This window comes from Cotesia typhae, unplaced genomic scaffold, assembly GCF_013202065.1.
Source record: "Cotesia typhae breed Kobodo isofemale line unplaced genomic scaffold, CoteBio_Ctyphae contig_48, whole genome shotgun sequence".
Classification (NCBI taxonomy): Eukaryota; Metazoa; Arthropoda; class Insecta; order Hymenoptera; family Braconidae; genus Cotesia; species Cotesia typhae.
Window position 1 is genome coordinate 8426680 of NW_027423756.1, and position 26771 is coordinate 8453450.

Consider the following 26771-nt stretch of genomic DNA (forward strand, 5'->3'; position numbering starts at 1 on the left):
TGAATTAATTTTGAAAATTAATTTTTTTTTCTGTTCTAGATAAAAAAAAGCCGTGGCGGGAGAAAATAAATTCACACTCATCAGATTGACGTCAATGTAATAATGAAAAGGTCCTGAAATGCGTAATGAATTTATAATTTTTATTTTATGTAATTTTAAATGTCACTCGACAAGAAATTTCTTCACTCCACGATGGTCATTGTTTATACATCCTTTCGGTTATAAAGATTTATTTTATGAAACAGCGAAAAAATATGTACGATTTTTGGAGTGATATTACAAGTTAATTGAACTTGTATTTTCTAATCTGTTGACAAACTACCGATTTATTAATTGTGAAAGATTAGATACGGAAGTTAATAATTTATTAACTTACTTTTTATCGAAAATTTTTAATTTCTTGTCTTGTGACTTTAAAAATAAAAATAAAAGTAATAAAATACTTATTGATGATGAATTTTACTTCCATAGTTTCTTTATTCTTCGAAGAAATTTTTTTTAATTTATAATCGATAAACTGTAAATTCTAAAATAATTTATTAAATTGATTAAAATATTAAATATTGACGGTAAAAAAAATTAATTGTGTTTCAATTGACGGTTTTTCCCACAATTCCCTAATATTCACTAATGATACGTCTCATATTAGTGATATAATTAGTAAAATTCGTAATCAATTGATTTATTATATCGATTATTAATTTGTATGTAAATAAATAATTTTTATTGATAAGTAAATTTTTTTAATAAATTATTTAAGTTTATGATATAATTAAATATAAAAATACTCTAAATTTTAATGTTAAATTGCATAAGTAAAAATCAATTAATAGTCGGATTTAAATCACCTGGGACATTTCATTAATAAAAGTTATGTACTTACCGACTTAAATACCGATTTTACCGAATATATTTTAGTATAAATATATTTATCTCATACACAATATAATTTATGGTGTGGATTTACCCATTGTTACAATTTTTATCACATTGTAATCATAATTATCATTTACTTGGTAGAAAGAATAAAAAGAATAATATTAAAAGTCTTGGGTATTACCTATAAGAAAATATAATTTTTATTGGAATTATGCTTTATAGATCCAATAATTTTAATGTGTAAAATATATAATACATATGTTTTCATAACATAGATCAATTAATTCTGAATGATTTGCAAAGAAAAGCCTTTCTTCAAGATTTAAATAATTAATAGGATTTAATAAGGATTAAAAATTAAGATAATTGGATATCATCCCAGATTATACTCCGCGATATCTGTGGTGAATAAAAATTTCAGATAGTAGCTAGTATAATCCAGATTATACTGTGATATCTGGATTATACTCATTATAATCTGGGTTATACTAGCTACTTTCTGAAATTTTTTTTTCACTCCGTATAATCTGGGATGATATCCAGTGTCATCTTGTTCTTTCCGTGTGGGCCATGTTAATTTTAATTTTTTTTTTTTTTTAATCAAATTGATCAATTTTTTTTTTTAAATCAGTCGATTTTTTATTTATTTTTAAAAAAAATCAAAAAAATATAAAATATAAATTTTATCCAAAAACATGAAGGCCAATTTTTTTTCCAACTTTTAAAGGCAAAAAACTATCGAAATCTTTATCTTTTTTTTTTATGACATTTTTTATCATAAATGCGCCGTAAAACAAAAATTAAAAAAAATTATAAAATGATAATTATTTACCTAGTTATGGCCAAAAATTGGATTGACCCATTACCAAAATACTAATTATTATTTTTAAAAAATTTTAAGAAGAGTTTTCACACGTCGATTGATATGGCCATTTTTTAATGCTGTAATTTAAGAGACATGATTCACACACTTTGATTGATATAAAAAATAAATTCCCTGTAAATTTATTTTTGTTTTAAGAATTTTAATTATCCAAATTAAATTAAAAAAAAAACCCATCTTTAAATTTATTTAATTATATTCTTATGAGTTAATTTGAAAAAAAAATTTTTTTGATAAAGCTCATCACTAAAGATTGATTTAAATTGCGAGAACAGTAATAATTTAAATAAATTTAAAGTATTTGAATTATAATGAAAAAAAAAAAAAAAAAAAAAAAAAAAAAAATTGTAGTAATTCAACTGTTGATTAAATCTGTCGTCATGACAAAATATGAGTATATGTATACACTCATATAAAGACAAAAAATAAATAACTTTTAAAGCTCATTCGACAATTTTACATAATAAAAAAGTAAATAAAGTGACTAGGATGCAACAAAAAGCGACAGCAGTTAGTGTCTCCAAAAATACCGACATCCCACAACAGTCAGAGTTAAATAAATTTAAAAATGATACCAAAATAAATTCTGAAAAAAAATTGGTTAAAAGTGTGAATCGTAGAACTCAATTACCTGTCAAGTGTCCTAAAAGATTACCTTCAAAGTCCTCTGTCAGGATTTTAGGAAACAAAGTCCCAAGACCGATAAAGAAAGATGTCAAAAATTGTCAATTGCCGTGCGTTAGTGGACCCACTTGCTATGAATCGAGAAAAAGCGTTTCGTTAATTGAATTGTCGCCTGCTAAAATGAATACCAGATTAATTGATAGGTGAATTTAGCTATAAATATTTAAATATTTTTTATTCAAGTAAGTGCGAGTGAGTAAATAAAAATGTGTGGTAGATGTGACATGTGTAAATGATTAGCACACGTCAACGATTTTTCATAACTTTTATCTTTCTCTGGAACAAAAAAAATTGACATTAACATAGAGCGTGGTAGAACACAAGCGAAAAAGAGAAAAATAAAAGCTAAATAAAGCTCGAGAAGTTAAAATAAATTAAAAGTAAAAGTTCAGGCAGCAACAGTTAAACCAGAAAGTAAAGCAAACTCAGTATAATTTTATTTTGTCTTTTATACTGCTTTATAAATAGCAATATTAAATACGTTTCAGCAAATGAGACAAGAGTGTCCTCGTATTCTCTTGATGCTTCTTACTGGTATAGCCGTGCTGTATAATTATTATATTTGTATACACTATACGCTTGTATTTTATTAGCTTTGTTTTATTTTAACCACTTCAAAGATTCTTCTTAGGCTGCTTTTTAACTACCAAACTCAACGATTAGATGAAAATACAAGCTGTGAACTGTGAAAGTTTATTTTCTTTCCTTTATATCATCGCTTCAGGGTGTTAATAAAATAAAAAAATTAAAATCGTTGACATTTTTACAACCATTTAATATTTTTTATCATTTTATTTTTTATTCGGATTTATTGACCAAAATAAAAAATATTGATTATTGATCATTTTATGACATTAAAGTTAACAGTTTTAACCATTTTTTAATTTTTTTTATAACAAGTATATTTTTCTTGAAAAATTTTTTTAAGAAAATTGCATTTTTAATTTATTAAAATTTTTACATCATTTTTTTTGCCAAGGTTAGTTTATTAAAAAAATTAATAAATTATCAAAAATCTGCTAAATTAATTTTCATGTTTATTTTAATGTATCAGGCCAGAAGAAAAAAGCATATTTGACATGGACAGAGACAAAATTTGTAGCTTAGATGATGTGTCCAAAAAAATTTGGCTAGATGCCAGTAATGGTAATATTAATATTAATAGTATCAATAATTATAACAATGAGAGCAATAGCAAAGATTTAGAAGTAATAATGAAGAAGAAAGCCGCAAGCATTGTTTGTCACACGTTGATAATTAATGCATGGAGACGCAGGCGTGAGGAAGTAATCGATCTTAATGGGATTATTGAACAGCTACGTCAGCAAATAGATCACTTGCAATTGCAGATTGTTGTATTGAGACGATTACTGGACACCGAGAATAGCCGGGTCGGTAAACTTGGCGCCCAAGTTCATCGCGCTAAAATACAGCTTGACAGTATTACTAAAGAAAAGGAAACTCTTACTAATGTAAATTATGTTTATGTTTTCATAATTTCATTTTTTGTTTGAAACCGACACCTTCATATTATTGAATGTATTGGTCTTTACTAAGAAAATTTTATTCAATTTTATGTGATTGTATAAACATTATTAATCTTTGTTGTCTTTTGTGATTAAACATAAAATACTTGCATTTTTACTGATAAAGAAAATTTACTTTTGTTGCACATTTTTACGTAAAATTTTAGAAAATCTTGAAATTTTAATCACGTCCAAAAAATTTAAATAACTTAAAATTTGGTCACAGGAATTATACAAAAATATTTTTAAAAAATTTCGTAGTACAATTATACCTTAATCATAAATGGTAACTATAATCCAGATTATAACGAGTATAATCCAGATATCACGCAGTATAATCTGTTTTTTTTTTTTTAGCTACTATCTGAAATTTTTTTTTCACCGCAGATATCACCGAGTATAATCTGTGATGATCATCAGTGTCATCTCGTGAAATTACAATACGTAGTTTGAAATTATTGTCCTGAATTCCTGTGACCAAATTTTAAGGTTTTTAGAATAAAATTTTCTTTACCAAATTTGGAATTTAAATATTTTTAAGAAATCTTCAATTTAAGTAAATAATTTGATTACAGGAAAATAAAAAATTAAAAAGTGATTTGAATTCCCTAAATCAAGTAACTGAAGAACAAAAAATTACAATTGAAAACTATAAAAATGAATTACTAAGTACCAAAAATCAGGTAAACGCTGTTGATACGCAGATTATGAAAGACAGAGAAAAATTATTAAAATTGAGAGATGACAAGCAAATCTTATTGGATAAGGTACAGGTTTTTAAAGAAAATTATTTAGTTAATTAAAAGTTAAGTAAGTTTAGTTACAATTAAAGTGAGTAAAAGTTGTATTGAATAATATTGAGGATGAATTGATGTTGCATTAAGTCGACCTATTTTTTTTAACGACGAAATTGATCGTCAAGATTGTGTTAGTGTGTTAATGTGGTGAGTCATATTGGCGGTAGGTAGATACCAGGGCGCATTGTACTCAAGATTTAGTGACTAGGTTGTGGACGGGTGGGTGGTAGGGTAGCTTTGTGCTTCTGAGTTCTACGAACTGATGATTCACTCGCGATTCTAGGATCTAGGATTGTTTCGACAAATATTTATCGCTTAAACCATAAAATTTTAAATAATGAGTAGCAAATTTTTTTGTTACCAAAAAATTCTTCACAAAAATATTTTTATGAATTATTTTAATAATTATAAAGAATTGTAATTAATTTTGCGATTAAAATAAAATGTACTTAAAGGGCAATGTATCTTTAAGTTCAATGTACGCGTGAGTACATAGCAAAGGGATGATTCATGCGGTAATAATTCGCCTGATGACTCAAACTCGCGTAATGCCAATTTCGCTATAACTGAAGCAAACTAGAAATCGATATGTCTTTTCCTTTTATATAAAACTTTCTTATAGAGGACAGACTTTTTTTTTTTTTTTTTTTTTTTTTTTTTTTATCAATAAGTTTAACTTGTTGAGTCGAGATAAATAAATTAAACTTTTTCTTCAGTTTAGTGAGAAGAAAATTTAATTATCAGTTTTTTTTTTTGATTTATAAAGCTTGCGATGTATGAAAAAATTTCAACTGAACGCGAGGAGCGGATGGAGAGAGCTGAGAACAATGTAGAAGAGTTGACAAACAAGTTAAATATTCACATGGCTATTGTTGAAAGTTTGAAAGAAGAAAAGCAACAACTTGTCAAGTTTGTTTTTTGAATAATTGGTGACAAAGTTTAAAGATATGATTTATGATCTAACGATTATAAATTGAAATTTTAGGAATCTAGAGGGTATTGAAAAAAAGAAAATAGAAGCGGAAAAATTTTTATTAGTCAGCGAGGATCGCGAAAAAGTATTGAGCTTGCGGATAAGTAATCTCGAAATACAGTTGAGTGATCGCGAAGCTGCGTTACGTAAGATTGAATCTGTTTATAGATCTCAGTTGTGAGTAAACTTTAAATAAATATTTATTAGTTCATAATAACAACAATTATTATTATTATAAATTAATGTTATTAGTTATAATTAAAAATTATATTTAATAAATTTATGATTATAATATTAATTTTTATAAATAATACGCAGGACTGAAATTCGTGAGTTAAGAGAAAAATTACTGAAACAAAGCCAAGTATGTGGATGGAGTAGTAAAGTTTTGCAAATAGCAGGAAGTGTTGTAAGAGCACCGCAAGTTATTTTACGTACTCTTTCATTCTTAGCATTCGGCGGAATTCCTTCGCGCCCATAAAAAATTTTTTTTATATAATTTTAACACAACTAAAAAAAAAAAAATTAAATTTTTTAATGACAAACAACAAATTAGAATTGATTTTAAACATTATTAATGCAAGGTTTTAAAATAGCCACCATCGATTTAAACTATAGAATCTTCGCACATATATCAACGTCAGAGTTAAAATAGAAACATTTTTTTTTTTTTTATGAGAAAAAACGAAAAAAAATTTTTGGGCTTTTTAAAGAAATCAGAGCTAGTTAAATTACTAATGCATCAATTATTATTAATTTTTTTAAACTAGCATTATATACGTGTATAGTTAACAAGATAATTAAAAATATGAAATATACATAATTTATATAAATAAGAATAACAATTCATTATTTTTTTTTTCATCTATAAAATAATTATTTTAATATAAAATAATTATTTCATTTATTAATTCCAACAACTACTCTCTGCATTAAATTATTTACATTTTTTTTTTAGTTAATAAATCATATAGTTTTATTTTTAAAAACATAATAAATTAATTATTCGCAATACTATGGAATCTTAAAAAATTTCGAATGGAGAGTATTAATTACAGACAATAAAATAAGATAAATAAACTTATCACCACTTATTACTTTAATTATTAGTAGTATTTAGAGTAATTTTGTACGTCATTGAAAAAAAACCCAATCTATTAGAACATTAAAAACCATAAGCTTACAGTATTATCGATTGTTCAATTATGTTTCACATTGTATATTAATTTATGGAGCTAAACAAATTTATAAACATTCTATTTCAAAAAATATTATCAATTAACATGATTTTGAATAATAAACTATTGATTATTTAGTTTTTATTTATTCATTATTCTGTTACCTATATTGGATTAGTACCAATAGTGGTAATTAGTACCAAGTACTGAACAGCCATTATTTGACGATACATTATCATTATTTTTTATTAATAATAATTATTATTAATACTTTATTATATTACTGTTATTATTATTATTATTATTAATATTTTGTTATTAAATGCTCAGGGGGGTTATCCCCGGAGTCCGATTCTCCGAGGGCCCAGCCTGAGCTCCATCCGTTACTGCTGGACCACTCCGCACAACAAGGCGGTTAGTGATCACAGCAGGCCAAAGTCATTTCCCTTAAGAGACGGAGAGAACCAAGTAAAACAGCCTTCTGTTATTATTATTATTATTATTATTATTATTATTATTATTATTATTATTATTAATATTAATATTAATCATATAAACATTCTAATCAGCCTATTTGATTTGATTATAAAGATAGTGTTCAATCAATTAACTAATTCATCATTAATTAAGTACAAGTTAATCTATAAGTACATTACTTACAGATTTTATTTATACAGCCTCAAAAAGCTATTACAAAAAGTTTGTGACAATTTTATTGAAAATTATGATTATAATTTTACAATATTTTTAACCAATAAATTTTTATTTTTATTTACGGCGCATGTTAATCTATATTATCTATATTATTATGATTATTATTATTAGATTTAAATTCAATGAGCATTAGAAATTGTTTAGTAAAAAGTCACGTCTATTTTATAATTTTAATGAGTATCAATTATTTTTCCAACATTTCAATGAGTATTTAGTTAATTATTATTTATTAAATTACTTTCTCAAGACTACTCGTACATACTAATTAACAAAATTATTTTATAGATTGCTATTCAATTTTTAGGCTACGAATACACTATTCAGTGCTATTGTTTATTATTATTTTTAAATAATAATAGAGCAAAAGGCTCATTGAAGATTAATGTAAAAAAATATCAGAGTAATCATCGGTCACATTGACAAATTTTAATTTTTTTTTTTTTTTTTTTTCATTTATCACTACGCAGTCAAAAAAGCACAAGTATACCAAAAATCAATAATACTGTAACGAAACATAATTTTAATAACACTTGTTCTTCTTAATATTAAAATATAAAATTAATATAAGTCCATTCAACGTTTGTTTTTTACACACTGAGAAAAAAAATTAATGGATGGTAAACATTTGCTCATTAAAGAAGCTGATTTTTTTTTTATAAATTGAAAAAAAAAATACTTCTTATTACATATCGCGTTACTGATGGCATAAGGGCACCTTTATGACACCCGGGAACCATAAGGGCATATAATAAAAATCCTATTTTTCATTTTGAGTCCAAAAAAAATTTTTTTTTTTAAGAAAAAATTTTTTTTTGGACTTGGTAAAAAAAAAAAAAGAAAAAAAAAACAGAATTTTCATTATACGTCCTTAGGGCTTTTTACTGGGACTTTTTGCTGGTATACGCCCTTATGGTTTATGGAACGCGATATGATCATTTTTAAATAAAAAAAAATTTGGAAGAATTATTTTTGTAATAAATTATTGTTAAACAATTCATAGTAAAATATGAAATGAGTATTTTTTTCAGTGACTAGTATTATTCATTGGCCAATGCGACTAGATCGTATATTTTTGATCGTTTAGTTGATTAATTATTAAAATTAAAATGAATTTAGTTCCTTAAAGTAATATAAATAAATACTTGACTTTTAAAAATTTTCAAGAAAGAATGTAGCTTAGAATACTTAGTTGTTTTATACTTAAAAGTTTGAATATTAAAAAGAGGTATTTTTAAAGTAGATTAATGAAGAAATAAATTAATAATTTAAATGTAAATGTCTTCATTGAAAATTATTCAAACTTTTTGCTGAGTTTGACGTTGTTAAAATGTAGTTTAGTAAAAACTGGATGCTCTCTGCAGTAATTAGAAGGGAAATTATTCATAAAAAACAACAGCCAGACATCAGATGTTCCAGGCGTAAGTCTCACACAAGTAAGAATGATATTAAAATAAAAAAATGTTTAAATCATGCCAAAACCTTCAGTTCCCTCGCTGATGGCCAGCAGTAGAGCGCGTTCAAAATGATCGTAGCATTCATAATCAGGCAGGCAGAGTTGGTTAAAGCTGAAAATAAAAGTAACAACAATTAAAATACAGACATTAAAATCAACCAATTAGAATAAGAATACACTACCAAGTGTGAGCAGTGGGTAAATTGGCAAAAGTTGGAGCAGCGGTGATTTGAAATCGTGGGCTTAACTGTTGGAAGCCTCCGGGTGGTAATTGCGAACATCCAGTTGTAAATTGGAGCAATCGGGCCATCTCTTCTTGCGTAAAGTTACTAATTGCCGTCCAAAACCAGTCTAGTACGCGTAAAAATTCCGGAGAGCTGCCGTTTACTACGTGATGCGCACGAAGATCTGCTACGCTGTACTCGCCAGTACCACAAAGTAAAAGCTGTAATAATTAAATAAAATGATTAAACGATTTTATTTAAGCTTTATATATATATATATATATATATATATATATATATATATATATATATATATATATATAATATATATATATATTAATTTTATTCTGTAGATATTAATTATTACCTCCAATTCATTTTCATCAAATATACCGAGTAAATTATCAGGAATAAGTTCATTTAAACCACGTAAAAATGAGTCAACTTCATTTCTGATAGAACTTGCAAGTCGATGCTGTGCAAGAGCATCCAAGTAACGTAATTTAGTGTCATTTGTAACACGTACTTTACTTCCACCAGGTATTAATTCAGCGACTTTCGTCAACTGCCCATCTCTGTCGTACTCTTCTTCAACGAAAAACAACTCCATTTCTTCAACATCGTTCTCCAAAATGTACTTCACTTTACTTAGATATAAATCGGGATCATCTTGCTCAAAATACTGCAATGAAATTCGGTTTTTTATTCGTTCCTATTTATTATTATTATCATCATTATATCGATACTGCTATTATAATACGCCGTGTCCTACAAAATTTGACAAATTAATTTTTTTTTTTGAAAATAAAATCCTAACAATATTATACAAAAAAAATTTTAAATTTAAGGGGCAGCCTAAAAAAAGGCGATTTTTAGGAATTAAAAAAAAAACTACTGTATCAATTGTTTTGAAATTTTGAGGGTATATTTATAAACATTTTGAGAATACATAGTAAAATTTTAAAAGAAAAAAATTAAATATTTTTCGAGTTACACGCGATTTCCGACGGGGCTAAAAAAAAAGATCCTCCATTTACCCAAAATTTTTGTCATTTTTGGCCTGCCAAAATTCGATTTTTTATCAGATAAAAAAAAACTGGAGAGATTTTCTTTTAATTTCACACTAGTTGTGCTCCTTAAAGGTCAATTAGTTTAATAACTATTTTTAAATAAATATTTTCATTCGTTGAATTCCGTTTAATCAATGTTAAAAATTAACCATTTTTATCTTCTACTGTAAAATTTTCTAAATGTGGGATCCGACGTATTAAAATGGCAATATTGATATTATAATTAATATAATAAGTGATAAAAAGCACTAACTTACTTTATAATGAACTCTAAGGCCTATTATTTGTGCTAGAAATGAACGTGTGAATCTAGCTCTAACTAACTGACGATAAGACCCACCAAGAGCTGATTCGTACAAACATTTACCAACAATACGTCCTGCGAATTCGTAATGCTTCCACTTGAGATTTTGAGATCTTTTATTATTAGGATGTACTAAGGCTTGTTGTGATTCACCGAATGATGCAAATAACCCATTTCCTGGATCAAATAGTGCTGCGCATATCAATTCAAACCATTCACGCCTTACTCCACCCCAATCAACACCTTTAAAAATAAATTATTTTACTTCAATGGAAAATTTTATTACTTGATAATAAATACCTTGTTCTCCTTGGAATGTGATTTCAAAATTCCGACACCAATCGCTTATTGAAAAGCTTTTTGTCGCTTTCATTGACTGAAACAATTTTCAAATGAATTTTTTTATTTTTTAGCTGATAAAATCAACTCAGTGAATAAACTTACTGATTCTAATAATTTATCTCTTTGAACTTTGATAGTAAGTTTTTCATGATAATGCTTTTGATGATGCTTTCTAACTTCATGGTAAAAAAAATCTTGTTTATCTGCAAATGTTTCACTACCGCCGATATTTTTCAGTAAAAATAGGGTAAATGTTGCGGCAATAACATCACGGTAATGGGATATTAATTCTACCGGTGGCTGGCAACCGTCGTCTATTGAAAATGAATCGTAGCCTTCATATTCATTATTTGAATTATCAAAATGAAACTGTAGGAAGAAAATTATTTTAATTAATTTATTGAATAAAATTATTAAAAAAAAAAACATTACCTTAGTTGACGGGCAAAGTCTGAATGTAACAAGACGCTTAGGTATAAATTTCAAAAGATATTCTTTTATTGTTAATTGTTTTGGTGATATAAAACAAAAAACTTTTTTAGGTTTTGAAAATCTTTCACCTTGCATCCCTAATAATTTAGCAGCGTAACAAATATCTGGATCTTTAGAAGCAACGTTATTATGTACCATTCTTGCTACAGAACCTAAAATTAAGTAGTTAGTAAAATTAATATAATAAATCGTAATAAATAAATTTAGTGAAGTAGAATTTATAAATATGAAAACATACTATCAAGTACGATGATATCAAAATCCCCATTGTGCAGCTGCAGTCCTGCGAGACTTACTGTTGCGTGATAACAGCCACCCTTTGGAAATCCAACTTTTAATCGGATTCTCTGATTCGGTTGGTCGTATTCCAACTGAATATTACAGACCACGGCTTGACCTTCCTCTGTACACCCAATCTGGTATCCAAAATCAATATATTCCCAATAATCCGCCGTAGAAAAAAAAAAAAACAAAATATTTTAATGGAAGCAATCAACTTGCCTGAGTAATATGGACGTTATAGCCGTCAGTGGGATGATCTGTAGAGCTAAATACACACAGATTGTCGTATTCATCTCTGGGTTCTATTGTCATGGAATGCGCGATTCCAGCTGTGCATACTACAGTTGAGCTCTGCCGTACAAATACTGTTTTATTGGGATCCGGTGGCCCTGTTACCAGACCAAAATAATAATTACTACAATAAATATATATATATATATATATATATATATATATATATATATATATATATATATATATATATATATATATATATATATATATATATATATATATATATATATATATATATATAATAAATATTAAGCCATCAAATCGCACAAAGGCAACCACAATTTCATATGACAACCACGACTCAGTATTTATTTATCTCTAATTTGATGTCTATAGAAAAGTATTTATTAATCATAATTGTAATTAATGAGTTTATAATTCATAATACGATTAATAATTTAATTAATTATCATCTATATTATTAAGAGAATAACCAAAATTTTATTTACTTATAGTTCATAATTCACGGCAGTCACATAGTGACTGCAAGGTTGCTAGTTTATTATAAAATTATACTATTATTTAAAAAATAATAGAAATTTTTTTAATATAAAAAAAAAACATTTTCATTTTGACTTTAATTTTTTTTTTTAAATTAATAGAAAGAAGAAAATTACACGTACCAGGAAGAAAGTTTTTAAGAAAAGGACTGCCATGTACATGACAAGAACCAATTAACACAGCTATACGATACAGTCCAGCATGTCGTACGGTAAATTTAACAACAGCAGTATTAGCCGCTAACGGATCTGTTCCGCCTAAATCTATTAGGGTTGCTACACGTCTTGTACCTTCAGAAACATCTATTATCAGATTGTCTTTGTCGCAGATTGGATAGGGTTGTCCATTACGTTGATAAAACTAAAAGGAAAAAAAAATATATTTTATTATTATTTAATATTTATATAAATTTTAGAGAGGAAAATGAAAAAATTTCCAAGATTGAGTAAAAAAAAAAAAAAGCGTACTTTAACAGTAAACGTCATAGTTTCTCCAACTAACTGCGGTTCCTCCCACTCGAAATGAACACGGCAATTGCTTGGAAGCAAATATTTTCCAGTTACATACTGAAGGAGTGAATGCTTCGCTTCTGGTGCCAATGCTGGCTGGGTCATCGCCGCAAGGGTAACCAGCCCCGCCACTGATACTGAAACCACCAGCATCCCTCCTGTAATTAAATAAATTTTATTTAAAATATCGTTTTTAGATTTTTTTTAATTATTCATTCTGTCATCAATCAACTCTACAAATATTAAATTATGAACTTTTTAATTGTTTCCAAACGACAACACTCGACGGAACATTGTTATCATTGACTAAAAGTTATCAGTACGTTATGTATGTTCATTTGTGCAAATATTAAAGTTTTGTAGAACATGTACATATATTTAAATATAAATTATATGTTTTAAAGTTACTTTATACTTTATCAAGTAAATTTTGAATTCACTAATACAATTAAGTTATTGAAGAAAAATTGAGTATTTTTACACCATTTTACTTGACTGAGCTAAAGGTATGATGTCTAAAAAAGTTTAAGCCGAAATTGAAATCGAAGAGTTTAAATGCATGCATGTATGATTTGTGTATTAATGCGTAAATATCACGGCTGGTTCCAATATGTCGATAGTATGATTTCCTGACATTTTCCATAACATTTCACGCTTTTCTATTATTATTTGTACAGTATATTTATACACGGAGAGAAAAGAATAGAACTTATTCCTGTGAAGAATGGTAACCATTACCATGTTACATAGTAACTGAAATTTTAGTGAGAACCCTGTGTAAATTTGTTAATAAAAATCTTAGAGATTGTGATAAAAATATGAACAATCACTCAATTGATGCGAAATTAAATTGTGAAAATTATTTTTTTTGTTTTTTTATTTTTTTTTATGAAAATTTCAATTTTTTGTTAGCAAATATCGAGCATGTCATTGTAATACTTTATTTTCGGGATTTTTATTGTTTTTATTAAAAGTTGACAGAAGAAAAAACTCCACACGAAAATCAATTTATTTTTTGTAAAGTGTTTGCGAAAAATCCCAGTTCTACTCTAAAAAGTTTTAATAAATTTTTAGTAAATAAAATTTACCCCATGTCCAGGCATCTTGATGTTGGCTGTTTTTAACAACTGAGCTCCATAAATCGGCTTTCAGTGACTCAAGATCATCTTTGGATGTCGGCAAAGTTTGACGAGCTTGAATCCACCTTGGGAGATCTTTCCCAAGAGTACTACGCGCTTCATTATCCTCAACCCAGTACACATCTTCCAAGGATAACACATCCATCTGCATTAGCCTGTAACCAAGTTAGAGCATTAATAAATTAATAATAGAAGTTTTCGTCGTCTTTATCATCCCGTCGCTAAATAATTCACAATTAATTAAGTTTAAGTTAACTCAACGTGCTTTGAATATGTGACGGAAAACTGAAAGGATAACGATTGCCAGAATATTAATATTTAATATTATTATTATTAATTAATTATTTATAGTGAGCTGGTGATGCAAACATAAGACGATGTAAAACTTACTTTTGGTAATAAGAACTGAGTCCGTGATCACTGAGCCATTGCCGTAATACTAGTCGTTGTTGTAACAGCCGTGCTGCTCTTTGCAAGCGCTCCTCATCTTGGGCTGGCAACTCCGGTATTGCCCCAACTTCGCCGCAACTTGCCAGACTTGATATTCCTGTTCAAAAGATAAATAACATTTTCATTTGCTCCACAATTTTCTTAATAAGTAATTATTACTTGAAATTATTTTTTTTTTTTTTTTAATTTACGATTGTAATTGATGTCAGGTTTATTACATAACTTTATAATTAGAACAAACAGTGAAGTAATAATTAAAAGACGATAATATAATGGAAAACTTCAAGTCTTTATCGTTTACTCCGGCAGTAAATGAAGAAAACTATAAAATATATTTTTAAATTTACGATTCAGCTTTATAACTACATAATATAGTATCGAGAGATTGAAAATTACTGCGGAAAATTTTATATTTTATTACAAACAATAATTTTTTATTGTAGTAATAAAAGTTGATGAAACAGCAAGGCGTAAAATTATTTGTTTTGATAAGACTTAAGTATTCAGAGATGCTTCAGTTGACCGTAATAATAGAATTTATCTTAACGTTTCACCCAATTTCCTCGGCTATTCTGTTGACAATATTAAATCCTGTATCTTGGCTCTCGTATAAACATAGACACAAGTTACCGTTTATATATCTATGTATGCAGTTTGCAATATGGTTGGCTGGGCTATCAGCCTCTATTTTACCAGGACGCTGAGTATGTGATTCTCTGAATTTTTATTTATCCTTAAATTTATCGAAATAACGTCAGCAGCTGGTAGATATGTGCAAGATATTCTGGCACATTAACTGAGCAAAGATTAAAAATATTATGTCACATTTTTATAAAGAAAATTTATTTACTATTCAAATTTATCAAATTTTAAAATTCTGATGAAATTTTTTTAAATTTAATCAATATGTCATGCTTGTCCTCTGAGAAGTTTCAGAAAATCGTGACTTGAAAAGAGAGTGATTAACTTATTGTTAATCTCAATAAATTGGTATGACACTGTAAAAAACAACGAGGAACAAGAGTTAGTGTTGTGTTCTCGAGATTAAAAACTAAATAGGAGGAAAAAAACTTAATTAAAAAGTTTTTTTTGCCAGCGAAAATGTTTTCTTCAGTCGTCTGAAGAAGTAAAATAAGAGCAGGAGTTCAATTTTATGGATGGAAGTTCTGAATAGTTTGCGGAAATCAACGTGACCGCGTCATCTTTAACATTTTAATCTTTTACTTTCTCAAGCATAGCGGCTTGATGAAAACGTTTTTCATAAGAAAGTTTTTTTGTTGTTTAAAATTTAAAAAAATAGTGATGTGTTAAAAGTCAACGCTGGAAGTGTTTCGAAAATATAATGATTTGCCAGTAAGTAAAATTGCTTTTATTTAAATTCAAGTCTCGTATAATACTTTAAGAATATTCTTTCAGCGAGTATCGACAAAGCTTACATTTCATATTTTATAAGTATAAATATAAATACAACGGAGAGCTCCAACAACTCAAGTATTCAACGCAATCCATTATGAGTTTTGTACAAACTCGGGATAGCTTGACTGGAAGAGCTTTTGGCGCGTAACCAACAGATCAGGTTTTGATTCCTGGTCCAGGCTGTCCAAATTATTCTTTCGCTTACCGAAAGATTCCCACTAAGTCCGGTTAAATGATAAATTAGCTATTAAAAATGGCTATTCAAAAATCTCCGGGTTATAAGAGCTACTTATCAGTCACTTACTATTTGAGCATGGAATACACTTAATTAAATTAAATTTAAAAAAAAATTTATCTTGACCGATAGATTGAGACATTTTTAAACAAATTTATTTATTGAATGAATTTTACGAGTTTATTTATTATTTTAAGATCAATACTAGTGTATGAAAAATTCAAAAATAAAAATAATTAAAAATATTTGTTATCAAATTATGCAATGAAAATTTTAAAAGAGTTTAAAAGAAATTTGCAATAAATTGTATTGCTACTTTATATAAACTCTAACAAAAAACAAGTACTTATTACCAACTTTAAGTTGTCTAAAATTAGAGCATTGTTTTACACTTGAATCAGATTTGAATGCCTTAAGAGACTAAAGTTTAAAACGAAAAATAAAAAAGAAAAATACTTAATTTCCCTTGTGAATTTTCAGTGATTTTCTTAACAAAAGCTTCACGGACTATCATCTTTTATACTAAAAACTTTTTTTGTTCGCAGTTGACACTACCACCGGCGTAAGATATCGCGAAATAAATTATTCCAAAGAAACAACGACAAAGAGTTTTCTGAAAAAATTGGTTCAGACATTAGACAGTATCCTTTTGGCATTGTGCCATTCACGATTGTGTCATTTTTCTCCTCTCATTTGTTGTAAGTCGCTATAAATTATTAAAGTTAAATGAGACAGAAGCTGGAAAACTCGGATAAATCCGAACACATTATTCGGCTTCATCTTCCACTTACAACTCAACGATTTTGAATAGTCGTGATAATTAAACCCGATGACAAAGAAACTAGAAGCTTGTTAACATTTCAAGAACAATTCGATTCATTTCAATTACTTACAATTTACGGATATCATTTTACGTATCGAAAATTGATATATCCTGAAAAGTGAAATGATAATTATGATACAAGTGAAGATATCCTATAGAACAAATTAATTTTCTAACAAATTATAATTTATATATTATTATGTCAATAGTATGACCTTATAATTTAACTAAAGCTCTGTGCTTACTACCTTACAATCCGATATTAATGATGATATTAGATTACATTAATTAGAACCGTTCAAACGTCGATATTAATGAAGTAAATATCAATGTAGTCTCTACATTATGTAGGCTACTCATTGTTAACCTCATAATCATAAATACCAAATAATAACTTACAATTATAGCTATATATATATCCTATTAAGGATTATCATTATCATGCAATATATAGTACATATTGTTTCGGTATCTTGTAATGGATTACCAAGGTCGATTAAACGGCTTTTATAAACTCTACTTTGTGTTGTACGTTATTTTTTATTTATACTCGTAACCTCTGAACTTTAAAACTATAAAAAGTCCTTACGACATTGTTGTAAAAAATTTTTTTTTATATGATACCCATGACACGTGTATTCAAAAAATTAAACTCTGGTGTTTTTCACAACCAAAAGTTCCGATAAAAAATGAACCGTTTATTTTCATCTACTTATTAATAGACACCGTTATGATTCTGATAAAAATTTGGATAAATTCCTTTCTGATTACTAATAACGGATAAACGGTCGGTAATTCAAATTTATGTGCTACGGATACTGGAGTGATTTATGAGGGCTTAGGTATCGATTGAGATAGGATGTAAGTAATCATAAACGTCATATCGTATCGTGGTTCAAATTTATAGGTGGTTGCAGGTATTTATAAGTCCAAACCCAAAATGTTAGATTTAATACTTATTGAGATTGTCTTTGAATATAGAGTAACTATTTAGTACATTGTCGGTGGACCAAGGTTGCGACGTGATCGATTGAGTTGATTACAGCGTGATATTATTCAGCATAAGGCACAACTGGCTTTTTTTGTACAACCGAGTATAATTTGATGTTGCTGGTAGTACCAGGCCGATTTCAACATTGGTTTTGTATCGTAAACTACTGTCGATTTTAGTGCTTGCAATTCTTGTATCTACTGCAATAGGGTGAAATGGCTCTGGACTGATGTTCAATGTAATGTTTGTGTGCAGAGCAATGAAAGTATTTATGATTGACCATAGTGCTGGAGAAAACATAAAAGTTACACTTGGATATTGATTTTATTCAACATCTTTTCCAACAAATTTATCCGAAGATACTTTTAGTCTTAAAAAAATGAAGAGTTATTTTTTATGTGGCTTAATTTAAGAAATACGAAAAATTAAAAACTGTAAAAAAATATTATCTTTAAGTTAAGGTACTGTCCGTGGTTTATGAAGCAAAAAAAAAAAAAAAAAAAAAAAAACATTTACTGAAAAACTAGGCCGCTAGGATCTGCCGCTCGGAACTTTTCAGAAACTATGCTGTGTGCGCTGACCTACCCTAATATTTTAAGTCTCAATGTCGTTTCCAGTCGGTGAACGAAAAAAAGTTTCGGCAATAAGCTTATCACAAACAATAATTTCAACAAACCAAAACAGCTTTTAAATTTTTAACCAACAAAATTTAATACCTATTTTGTAGCGTATTTGAAATAGCTTTATACATAATTTACGGCAGAATTTAAACTTTATTAATAATAAAACACAATAATGTTATTTATAGTTCTTGTAATCAATAAGCCATGTTATTAAAGGACTTTTATATAAAATTAATTTTTTATATTACAGTAAAAATACGTGCTACATATGGTAGTTATAAATTCCAGTAGATATTATTATTAGTAATCAATACCGCCATTAAAGATAACACCGGCACACAAAAAAAAAAAAGTTGTCTGTACTTGGGACGCGCCACATATATTCCCATGTAATTTGACCCGCTGAACCCGAATTTGAGGTCCGTTTGGCCCCTACACCCTAGGATTTTGAGAAAACTGTAAAAAACCGAAAAAAAACGGGAAAATTGGGGGTTTTGGTGATTGAAAAATTTTTTTAGATTCTAACTATGCATGATTTTCATGTATTTCGATCTGCTTTATACTTATCTGAAGTGTACTCAGACCAGCAGCCATTAAAAGTCTAAGTAAATCCCGAAAAACCCATGAAAATTGCGAAAAAAACAAAAATTCCCAATATTGTGATAAAAAAATGTATTGAGCTAAATATATGATGATTTTCATGTAGGTTTATCGACGACATATAAATCTCCAACTTTTATAACTCAGACGTCTCGAAAACATCAAACAAATGTGCAAAAACCCCGAAAATTGGAAAAAATCAAATGTAATATAATAAAAATCGAGTTATTATTCAAAATAAATAAAAAAATCATATCATTCGATCTGTGGTGCATAAAAAAAAGTATTTCGTCCTAAGACTTAAAAAATTAATTTTTTTCGGAAAATATCATCAAAACCCTTTGGATTTGAATTTTAATTCGTTCTCCGCTTATATCTCACCCTTTTATCTTCAAACGTCCTGCATAAAGGGTTTCTCTTTCGTTTCCTCTCTTCTTCGGGTAAATCTCTCTTCAGAGTCCAACAATGATCTGCCATCATATTTACATCCCACGTTCCTTGATATCGTTTTTCCATCACACTAATGTCTTGATGGAATCTCTCACCTTGCTCTTCACTAAAATCACCAAGATTTTCAGGAAAGTGTGAAAGATGAGAATGTAAATAGTGCAATTTTGTATTCATTAAGCAACCTAAAGTATTATAGTTGTATAACAACTCGTCAACTAAAGTTGCGTAGTTATCACTTTTCGTATTCCCTAAAAATTGCTGTGATACTTCCTTAAAACTTCCCCAAGCTGCTCTCTCAATCTCGTTCATCTCATATTCAAGATTAGCATCCTGGAATAGAGTCCGAATTTGGGGTCCATCAAAAATTCCTTCTTTTAATTTAGCGTCACTTATAGCTGGAAATTTTTCGCCCAAGTACTTAAAACAGTTTCCATCTTTATCCAGAGCTTTGACAAATTGCTTCATAAGGCCAAGCTTGATATGAAGTGGGGGCAGCAAGTACTTGGAAGGATCAATTAGAGATTGTCGCGTAACATTGTGAGAACCAGGATTCAAATTTGTTCTTGTTGGCCATTCTTTTTGAATGTAATGATTCTTTCGGTCTCGGCTATCCCACAAACATAAGAAGCAGGGGTACTTTGTGAACCCTGATTGTTGGCCTAGCAATATTGTTGCAATTTTCAGATCACCACAAACCTTCCATTGATGTTCTGAATAGTTTATTTTATCTAATACAACCTGTAAATTGTCATAAGTCTCCTTTAGTTTAGTCGAATGAGCTACTGGAATCGGTGCCAATAAGTTTCCATTATGAAGAAGCACAGCTTTAAGACTTCGCCTAGAGGAGTCAATAAAAGCCTCCATTCTTCGTCTTTGTAAGTGTTTGGCTTCAACTCATCGATCAGTCCTTTTACATCTGAACAGTACACAAATGAATTTTCGCTGTCTTTTGTAAAATACTTCCGGAACTCTTTTTCCCTATCACGATAAAAATAAGCTGTTGTATTTTTAGCTAATAAATTTTTTTCCTTAAAGCTGAGGCTAAATGTTCAGCTTTTACCTTAGATAGTCCTAAGTCTCGTACAAGGTCATTCAATTCAAGTTGATCGAAGACTTCAGGGTCTTTACTTCTAGGAACACCACTCGGGATGTATTCTTCATCCTCAGAATGGATCTCTTCGGGTTCAGGATCGATTTCTTCAAAGTTATCTTCAACTTCCATCTCTTCATGTTCATTCACTGGTTCAGGAGCTGCAGGTTCTTCGACATTCAAAACTTTTTCTGCTGGCACAACTGATGTTACGTTGGCATATTGAATTTTATGTTTGGTTGTCGAAGAAAAACCTGAAACTTCCGTCGTGCAAAAATAGCAGTTTTTTTGACTCGTTGGTGCAGACCAAATCACAGGTTTTGAAAATTTCAAGCACTGTTTACTTTTCGTCTGCTCCCAACGAGTAAGCATCGTGTGACACCGATTGCAAAGTGAATGTGGTACCCAAGTTGCTTCCCAGTTCGTAATCTGGATACCGAAGCAGGTTTCGTAGACATTTTTCAATTTGTTTGAAAAAGATCTACGACTTTTCGTTACTTCAAATTCTCCACATATGTAACAGAAGCAATTGGAGTTTTTGTTACATATGTGAGAGACACTTCTTGTCATATTAAACCCTTCAGAAGCCAAGTCACCCACTAATGAAGAGCTGCAGTCACTTGATGACGACGCCTGCGAGCCTGCTTTCTCACTCTGACCAGACGCCGATACTGGGATTCCGGGTCCCTGCATCGTAAAACACTTATTACTTGTGCCTGCCATGACGGCATTCAAGCCGTTAACCCAGGGACTATGCCAGACGGTCCTGTTGCCCGCCGTCACCACGTGGAGGTGCCCTGGTTACAGGCACAAGCATTTAAGCAAGAAATCGATTCTGAGCCCAAAAAGTTCCTAGAAGTGAAAACCCTGAAACATCAGCTTAAAGAAAAAAATTTATTAACTAAAAATACAACAGCTTATTTTTATCGTGATAGGGAAAAAAATCTGATAACATTTTTAAAACGGCGAAAATTCATTAGTGGACTGTTCAGATGTAAGAAGTTTGATTGATGAGTTAAAGCCGAACACTTTCAGGACGAGGAGTGAAAGTTTTTCATTGCTTTGTCTAAGCGAAGTCTCAAAGCACCGACTCCAGTAGCTCATTTGACCAAAAATCATTGAAAAGTTTGTGGTGATCTGAAAATTGCTACACTAGTTAAGCCAACAATCTGGTTCACAATATATCCCTTCTTGTATGTTTGTAGGATAGTCACGATCGGAAAATTCCCTACAGTAGAAAAGAACGGCCAACAAGAAAGAATTTGAATCATGGTTCTCACAACGTTATGCGAGAATCTCTCATTAATCCTTACAAGTACTTGCTGCCACCACTTTATATCAACCTTGACCTTATGAAGCATTTTGTCAAAGCTCTCGATAAAAATGGCAACTGTGTTAAGTACTTGGACGAAAAATTTCCAGCTATAAGTGACAATAAATTGAAAGAAGGAATTTTTATGTACCCCAAATTCGGACTCAATTCCAGGATGCTAATCTTGAGTATGAGATGCACAAGATTGAGAGAGCAGCTTGGGGAAGTTTTAAGGAAGTATCTCGAAATTTTTTAGGGAATGTGAATACAAAATTGCACTATTTACAATCTCATCTTTCACACTTTCCTGAAAATCTTGGTAATTTCAGTGAAGAAAGAGAAGAAACATTCCATCAAAACATGAGTGGATGTCAATATGATGGTAGATCATTGTTGGACTCTGAAGAGAGATTTACCCGAAGAAGAGAGGAAACGAAAGAGAAACCCTTTATGCAGGACGTTTGAAGATAAAAGGGTGAGATATAAGCGGAGAACGAATTAAAATTCAAATCCAAAGGGTTTTGATGATATTTTCCGAAAAAATTAATTTTTTTTAAGTCTTAGGACGAAATACTTTTTTTTATGCACCACAGATCGAATGATATGATTTTTTTTATTTATTTTGAATAATAACTCGATTTTTATTATATTACATTTGATTTTTTTCCAATTTTCGGGGTTTTTTGCACATTTGTTTGATGTTTTCGAGACGTCTGAGTTATAAAAGTTGGAGATTTATATGTCGTCGATAAACCTACATGAAAATCATCATATATTTAGCTCAATACATTTTTTTATCACAATATTGGGAATTTTTTTTTTTTTTTCGCAATTTTCATGGGTTTTTCGGGATTTACTTAGACTTTTAATGGCTGCTGGTCTGAGTACACTTCAGATAAGTATAAAGCAGATCGAAATACATGAAAATCATGCATAGTTAGAATCTAAAAAAATTTTTCAATCACCAAAACCCCCAATTTTCCCGTTTTTTTTCGGTTTTTTACAGTTTTCTCAAAATCCTAGGGTGTAGGGGCCAAACGGACCTCAAATTCGGGTTCAGCGGGTCAAATTACATGGGAATATATGTGGCGCGTCCCAAGTACAGACAACTTTTTTTTTTTTGTGTGCCGGTGTAATGAATTATCGTGAGAACAACTCATTATCTGGCTCGATTAAGTAATTTTAAAACTAAACTAGGACATAGTCATTAATTTGCAGGAGCAATAATAAAGGACCACTATATATATTTCGAGATCCCGACGGATAAACAATTGTTCTCTGTGGGATTAATGCTTCATGATATGTATTATTATAAATTGTAACAAAAGTATCAAGTGAATTATCGGAATTAAAAACCTGAATAAATTTTCAGTTTAATTCCGGCCTATATTGAGTTTCTTTGATGCTAACATTCCAGATAAGAGTAATTGGGCTGTATACAAATTCGCAAAGCTACTATAAATTGAGTAATCAAATAAATGATTATAATAAATGGAGCGTAAAGTGCTCGATACAGCGGTACTAAATAAAATTTTTAATCTAAAATTATAATATATAAATTCAATTATCTAGTGATTATGCCTCATTTGAAGTAGAAAGCTACAGCCTGCAAACCACTGGTAAAAAGTACTCTCGTGTGTTATTCTACCTCCATTTGCACCTACGCTTTACTCATTATTTTTAATGAACAAGTGGAAGCACTAAAATTTACTCTACGCAGTATGTGAAGATAATTATATAAATCATGTATTTAATTTTTCCTGCTTAACTTTTAGTTTTTTATTTATTCCATACTTATTCTAATTTTTATCTTAATGCACTGGAATATTTATACAGCGTAATTTAGTACAACTGTTTTAAACCCTTGGATAAATTTCTCAAGTAAAACCACTGCTGTTTGATTAAAACTTGCTGTGAAATTTTTTTCCGTTTCAGACACCCGAAACTTCTCTGTAATTTTTGTGAAAATTGATTATCGATCGGGACGGAACAAGATGAGCTTTCATATCAATTTTATCTTTATTTTTATTTCTCTTTCTGTCGCAATTTTCGAGAGAAGAAATTTTATTGGTGGATAAAAATAGATTGGAAAATCCGTCTGAGGACTTAAATTTTTTTAAATTAAAAATTTTTCTACTTTATTGCTCGACATTTTTTTTTTTTTTTTTAATTATTTTGAAACTTTATTTTTGTTGGCTTTTGGTACAAATTATTGGCCAGCACAAGTTTAACTTCAATATCCAATTCAATTAGTGTTAATAATACATCCGAAAATTTATTCAATAATTCTCCTATAATTAAATTATTTTCCAATAAATAATTAATTGAACTTTTATTTGTAATTGATTGAAACAATAAACAGATGAAGTAAATTATATTGGTGATGTGATAATAAATTTTCAATTGAAATTATAATTTTGTAAATATATAGAAATAGTTAAAGGTTATTGAAATCGGTAGTAGATGAAAATTTTCTGAATTTAATAAAAATGATTGGATTTAAAATGCGTAGCACAGTAAAATATACAACGAGATCTGAAGAGAAATATTTACTGATGCGAGTATGAAATGAAAAGAATTTTGCTTGCAGGAAAAACATCAAAGTGTTCATATTGCCTCGGTGCCTTATGAAAGATTCAACAGATTTCGGTATCTTCTACTTCAGTATTCACTGCTTGCCTTTTATCATCTATTTAAAATTTTTAATCACGCCACGAACTCGATTGCTCATTTCTCGATTGAAATGTACATGAAGTATTTAAGAACAAGTACCGCTCAGATACTACCGAAGACATCTAAATACAAATTTAATCAAGTGGATGTTTCGTTCAGTTTCTTTGAAATAGAAACCGGAAGATATCAAATCAATGAAAAAGTAAATCAAGTAACCTAGAATTTCCGATCCTAGTGCAGCGAAGCGTAACGAAGCCTTTACTTTGATGGTTATCTTATGAAGAAAAAGATTTTGTATTTTTTAAATTTTTATTCTACGATAATGCTTCACAAGTTTGTGAATTACGACAGATGTTACTTTACACGCTAAAGATACTTCAATTTTAGAGATTCCATCATCTCTGTGGACCTTATTGAAGATTAAACTAAAAAGATTAGTTCAAAGATTACAAATTTTTTTGTAATGTATATCGAAACTGAGATTTCAAAAGTTGAAATATTTTTTTCTCTGTTTGAACCTTTTAAAGGCTGCTAAATTCTTTTTTCACTAAAGGTACAAACATTTTTCTGCTATAAATTCACTTTTATTTCCACGAGACGCTATTTAAGGCGTTAAAGTTTTCACGTATTCAGATGGCTCAGCAGTTTCAAAAATACCTCAGGATATACTCTAGTATTCTATTTGCCAACAGTTTTCCAGATCTCCAGAATTGGCATGACTAACGTAGTCAGAAAGTCGCCGAAGACATTCTGAAGGTCATAATATTTTTAAATATTTTGGTCATACTTCAATATGAGTAAAAAAAAATGAATACAAAAATTTACTTTGTTTTTAATTAATAAACTGAACTTACTCAATCCACAATTTAATTGCTAAGCTACGAAACTAAAAGTCTTTTAATAGTAAAATATGTAAACCGCGGGTAATGTAATAACAGAAGGTGGTATATTAATAAGTATATACAGTGAAGAATATTAAATATATATTAAAACGTCAACAAATTTAATCATAAACCCGAGTGAGAATAAGTAAGCTACGATAAATATGTAAATTTATGGAATGAAGTTCCATAAAAAGTGTAAGTTTTATTTTAAAATTATGCAGCTGGTATTATATCAGTTACAATTATTATTTTTTAACAGTATTATAACAAAAAACAACCTAAAGAAAAAATTTTTAACTAAAATATAAAACTCACCGGAAGAGGAACTGCCGCTCGGTCGTAGTGACATGCCAATCGATGATATTTCATCGGCAAAGAACTTCTTGTTTCGTTGCCCATTTCGATTCCCCGGATTTTTGTCCGGCATAACTCGATTTAATCGCGACGAGTTTTTATTTTTATTATACTTTATTCACGCCGTTCTCTACGCTTTACTTTGCTTTTTTTTTTTTTTTGTTCGTCTACGTGTTTTTTATCTTCCGGTGTAGTTTTACTTATAGAGACGTGTGTTTCCCAATAAAAGAAGCTGACGATAAATTGTAAATATTTCAGCTCTTGACAAAATAATGAAAAACATTAACAATAAATAATTATACAAGTTTGATATATTTTAAAATAATAATAATAATAATAATAACAACAATATACTACAAAATAACTGAAGCCGTAAGCAATTGTGTCGATGAATTATTAAACGTCAGCGTAGAGTTTATAACTAAATTTATTAAGCGTTAATTGGTGTAAGTTAAGTTGTCGATACTTATCGACAGTGATTAATAAGTGCATACTATAATAATAATGCTAAACAATGCTGGTAAAGCCTCGTTGTACTGTAAGATGAGTTTAAAGTTTAAGTGTAAACTTTCTTTACCTCTTACAAGGATCTTAACTTCCACTTTTTCCATAAATAAATATATTTT

The 26771-nt window shown here is 29.0% G+C and overlaps 3 protein-coding genes across 9 annotated transcripts in view; 2 read left to right on the forward strand and 1 right to left on the reverse strand.

The window, feature by feature from the left end:
* The first annotated feature begins 2124 nt into the window (after positions 1 to 2124).
* LOC141529837 (uncharacterized) lies at positions 2125 to 6509 on the forward strand. The gene is made up of 6 exons (XM_074246552.1): positions 2125 to 2589; positions 3501 to 3918; positions 4548 to 4739; positions 5536 to 5678; positions 5755 to 5919; positions 6061 to 6509. The coding sequence occupies exons 1-6, from the start codon at positions 2252 to 2254 to the stop codon at positions 6221 to 6223; spliced, it is 1419 nt and encodes a 472-aa protein (XP_074102653.1). The 5' UTR covers positions 2125 to 2251; the 3' UTR covers positions 6224 to 6509.
* A 233-nt stretch (positions 6510 to 6742) lies between these two features.
* Positions 6743 to 26771, reverse strand: part of LOC141530230 (apoptosis-resistant E3 ubiquitin protein ligase 1) — a 57891-nt gene continuing 37862 nt past the window's right edge. For 4 of the 7 annotated variants that reach the window (XM_074247240.1, XM_074247239.1, XM_074247238.1 and 1 more), the window contains 14 exons: positions 26107 to 26405; positions 14635 to 14791; positions 14194 to 14399; positions 13064 to 13263; positions 12719 to 12956; positions 12021 to 12190; positions 11758 to 11935; positions 11460 to 11671; positions 11130 to 11396; positions 10986 to 11061; positions 10639 to 10928; positions 9679 to 9993; positions 9270 to 9532; positions 6749 to 9199 (listed from right to left, as the gene is read on the reverse strand). In XM_074247240.1, coding sequence (XP_074103341.1) covers positions 9097 to 9199; positions 9270 to 9532; positions 9679 to 9993; positions 10639 to 10928; positions 10986 to 11061; positions 11130 to 11396; positions 11460 to 11671; positions 11758 to 11935; positions 12021 to 12190; positions 12719 to 12956; positions 13064 to 13263; positions 14194 to 14399; positions 14635 to 14791; positions 26107 to 26218 — 2787 coding nt within the window. In that variant the 5' untranslated portion in view covers positions 26219 to 26405 and the 3' untranslated portion in view covers positions 6749 to 9096. Of the gene's footprint in view, positions 9200 to 9269; positions 9533 to 9678; positions 9994 to 10638; positions 10929 to 10985; positions 11062 to 11129; positions 11672 to 11757; positions 11936 to 12020; positions 12191 to 12718; positions 12957 to 13063; positions 13264 to 14193; positions 14400 to 14634; positions 14792 to 26106; positions 26406 to 26771 lie in introns of all 7 variants that reach the window. The other 3 variants (XM_074247234.1, XM_074247235.1, XM_074247236.1) reach the window with 2 other exon arrangements.
* LOC141530231 (serine protease inhibitor dipetalogastin) overlaps positions 15012 to 26771 on the forward strand; it is a 47927-nt gene continuing 36167 nt past the window's right edge. Inside the window, exon 1 of the mRNA XM_074247243.1 lies at positions 15012 to 16047. The gene's annotated coding sequence lies outside the window, so the exon portion shown is untranslated. The remainder of the gene's footprint in view (positions 16048 to 26771) is intronic.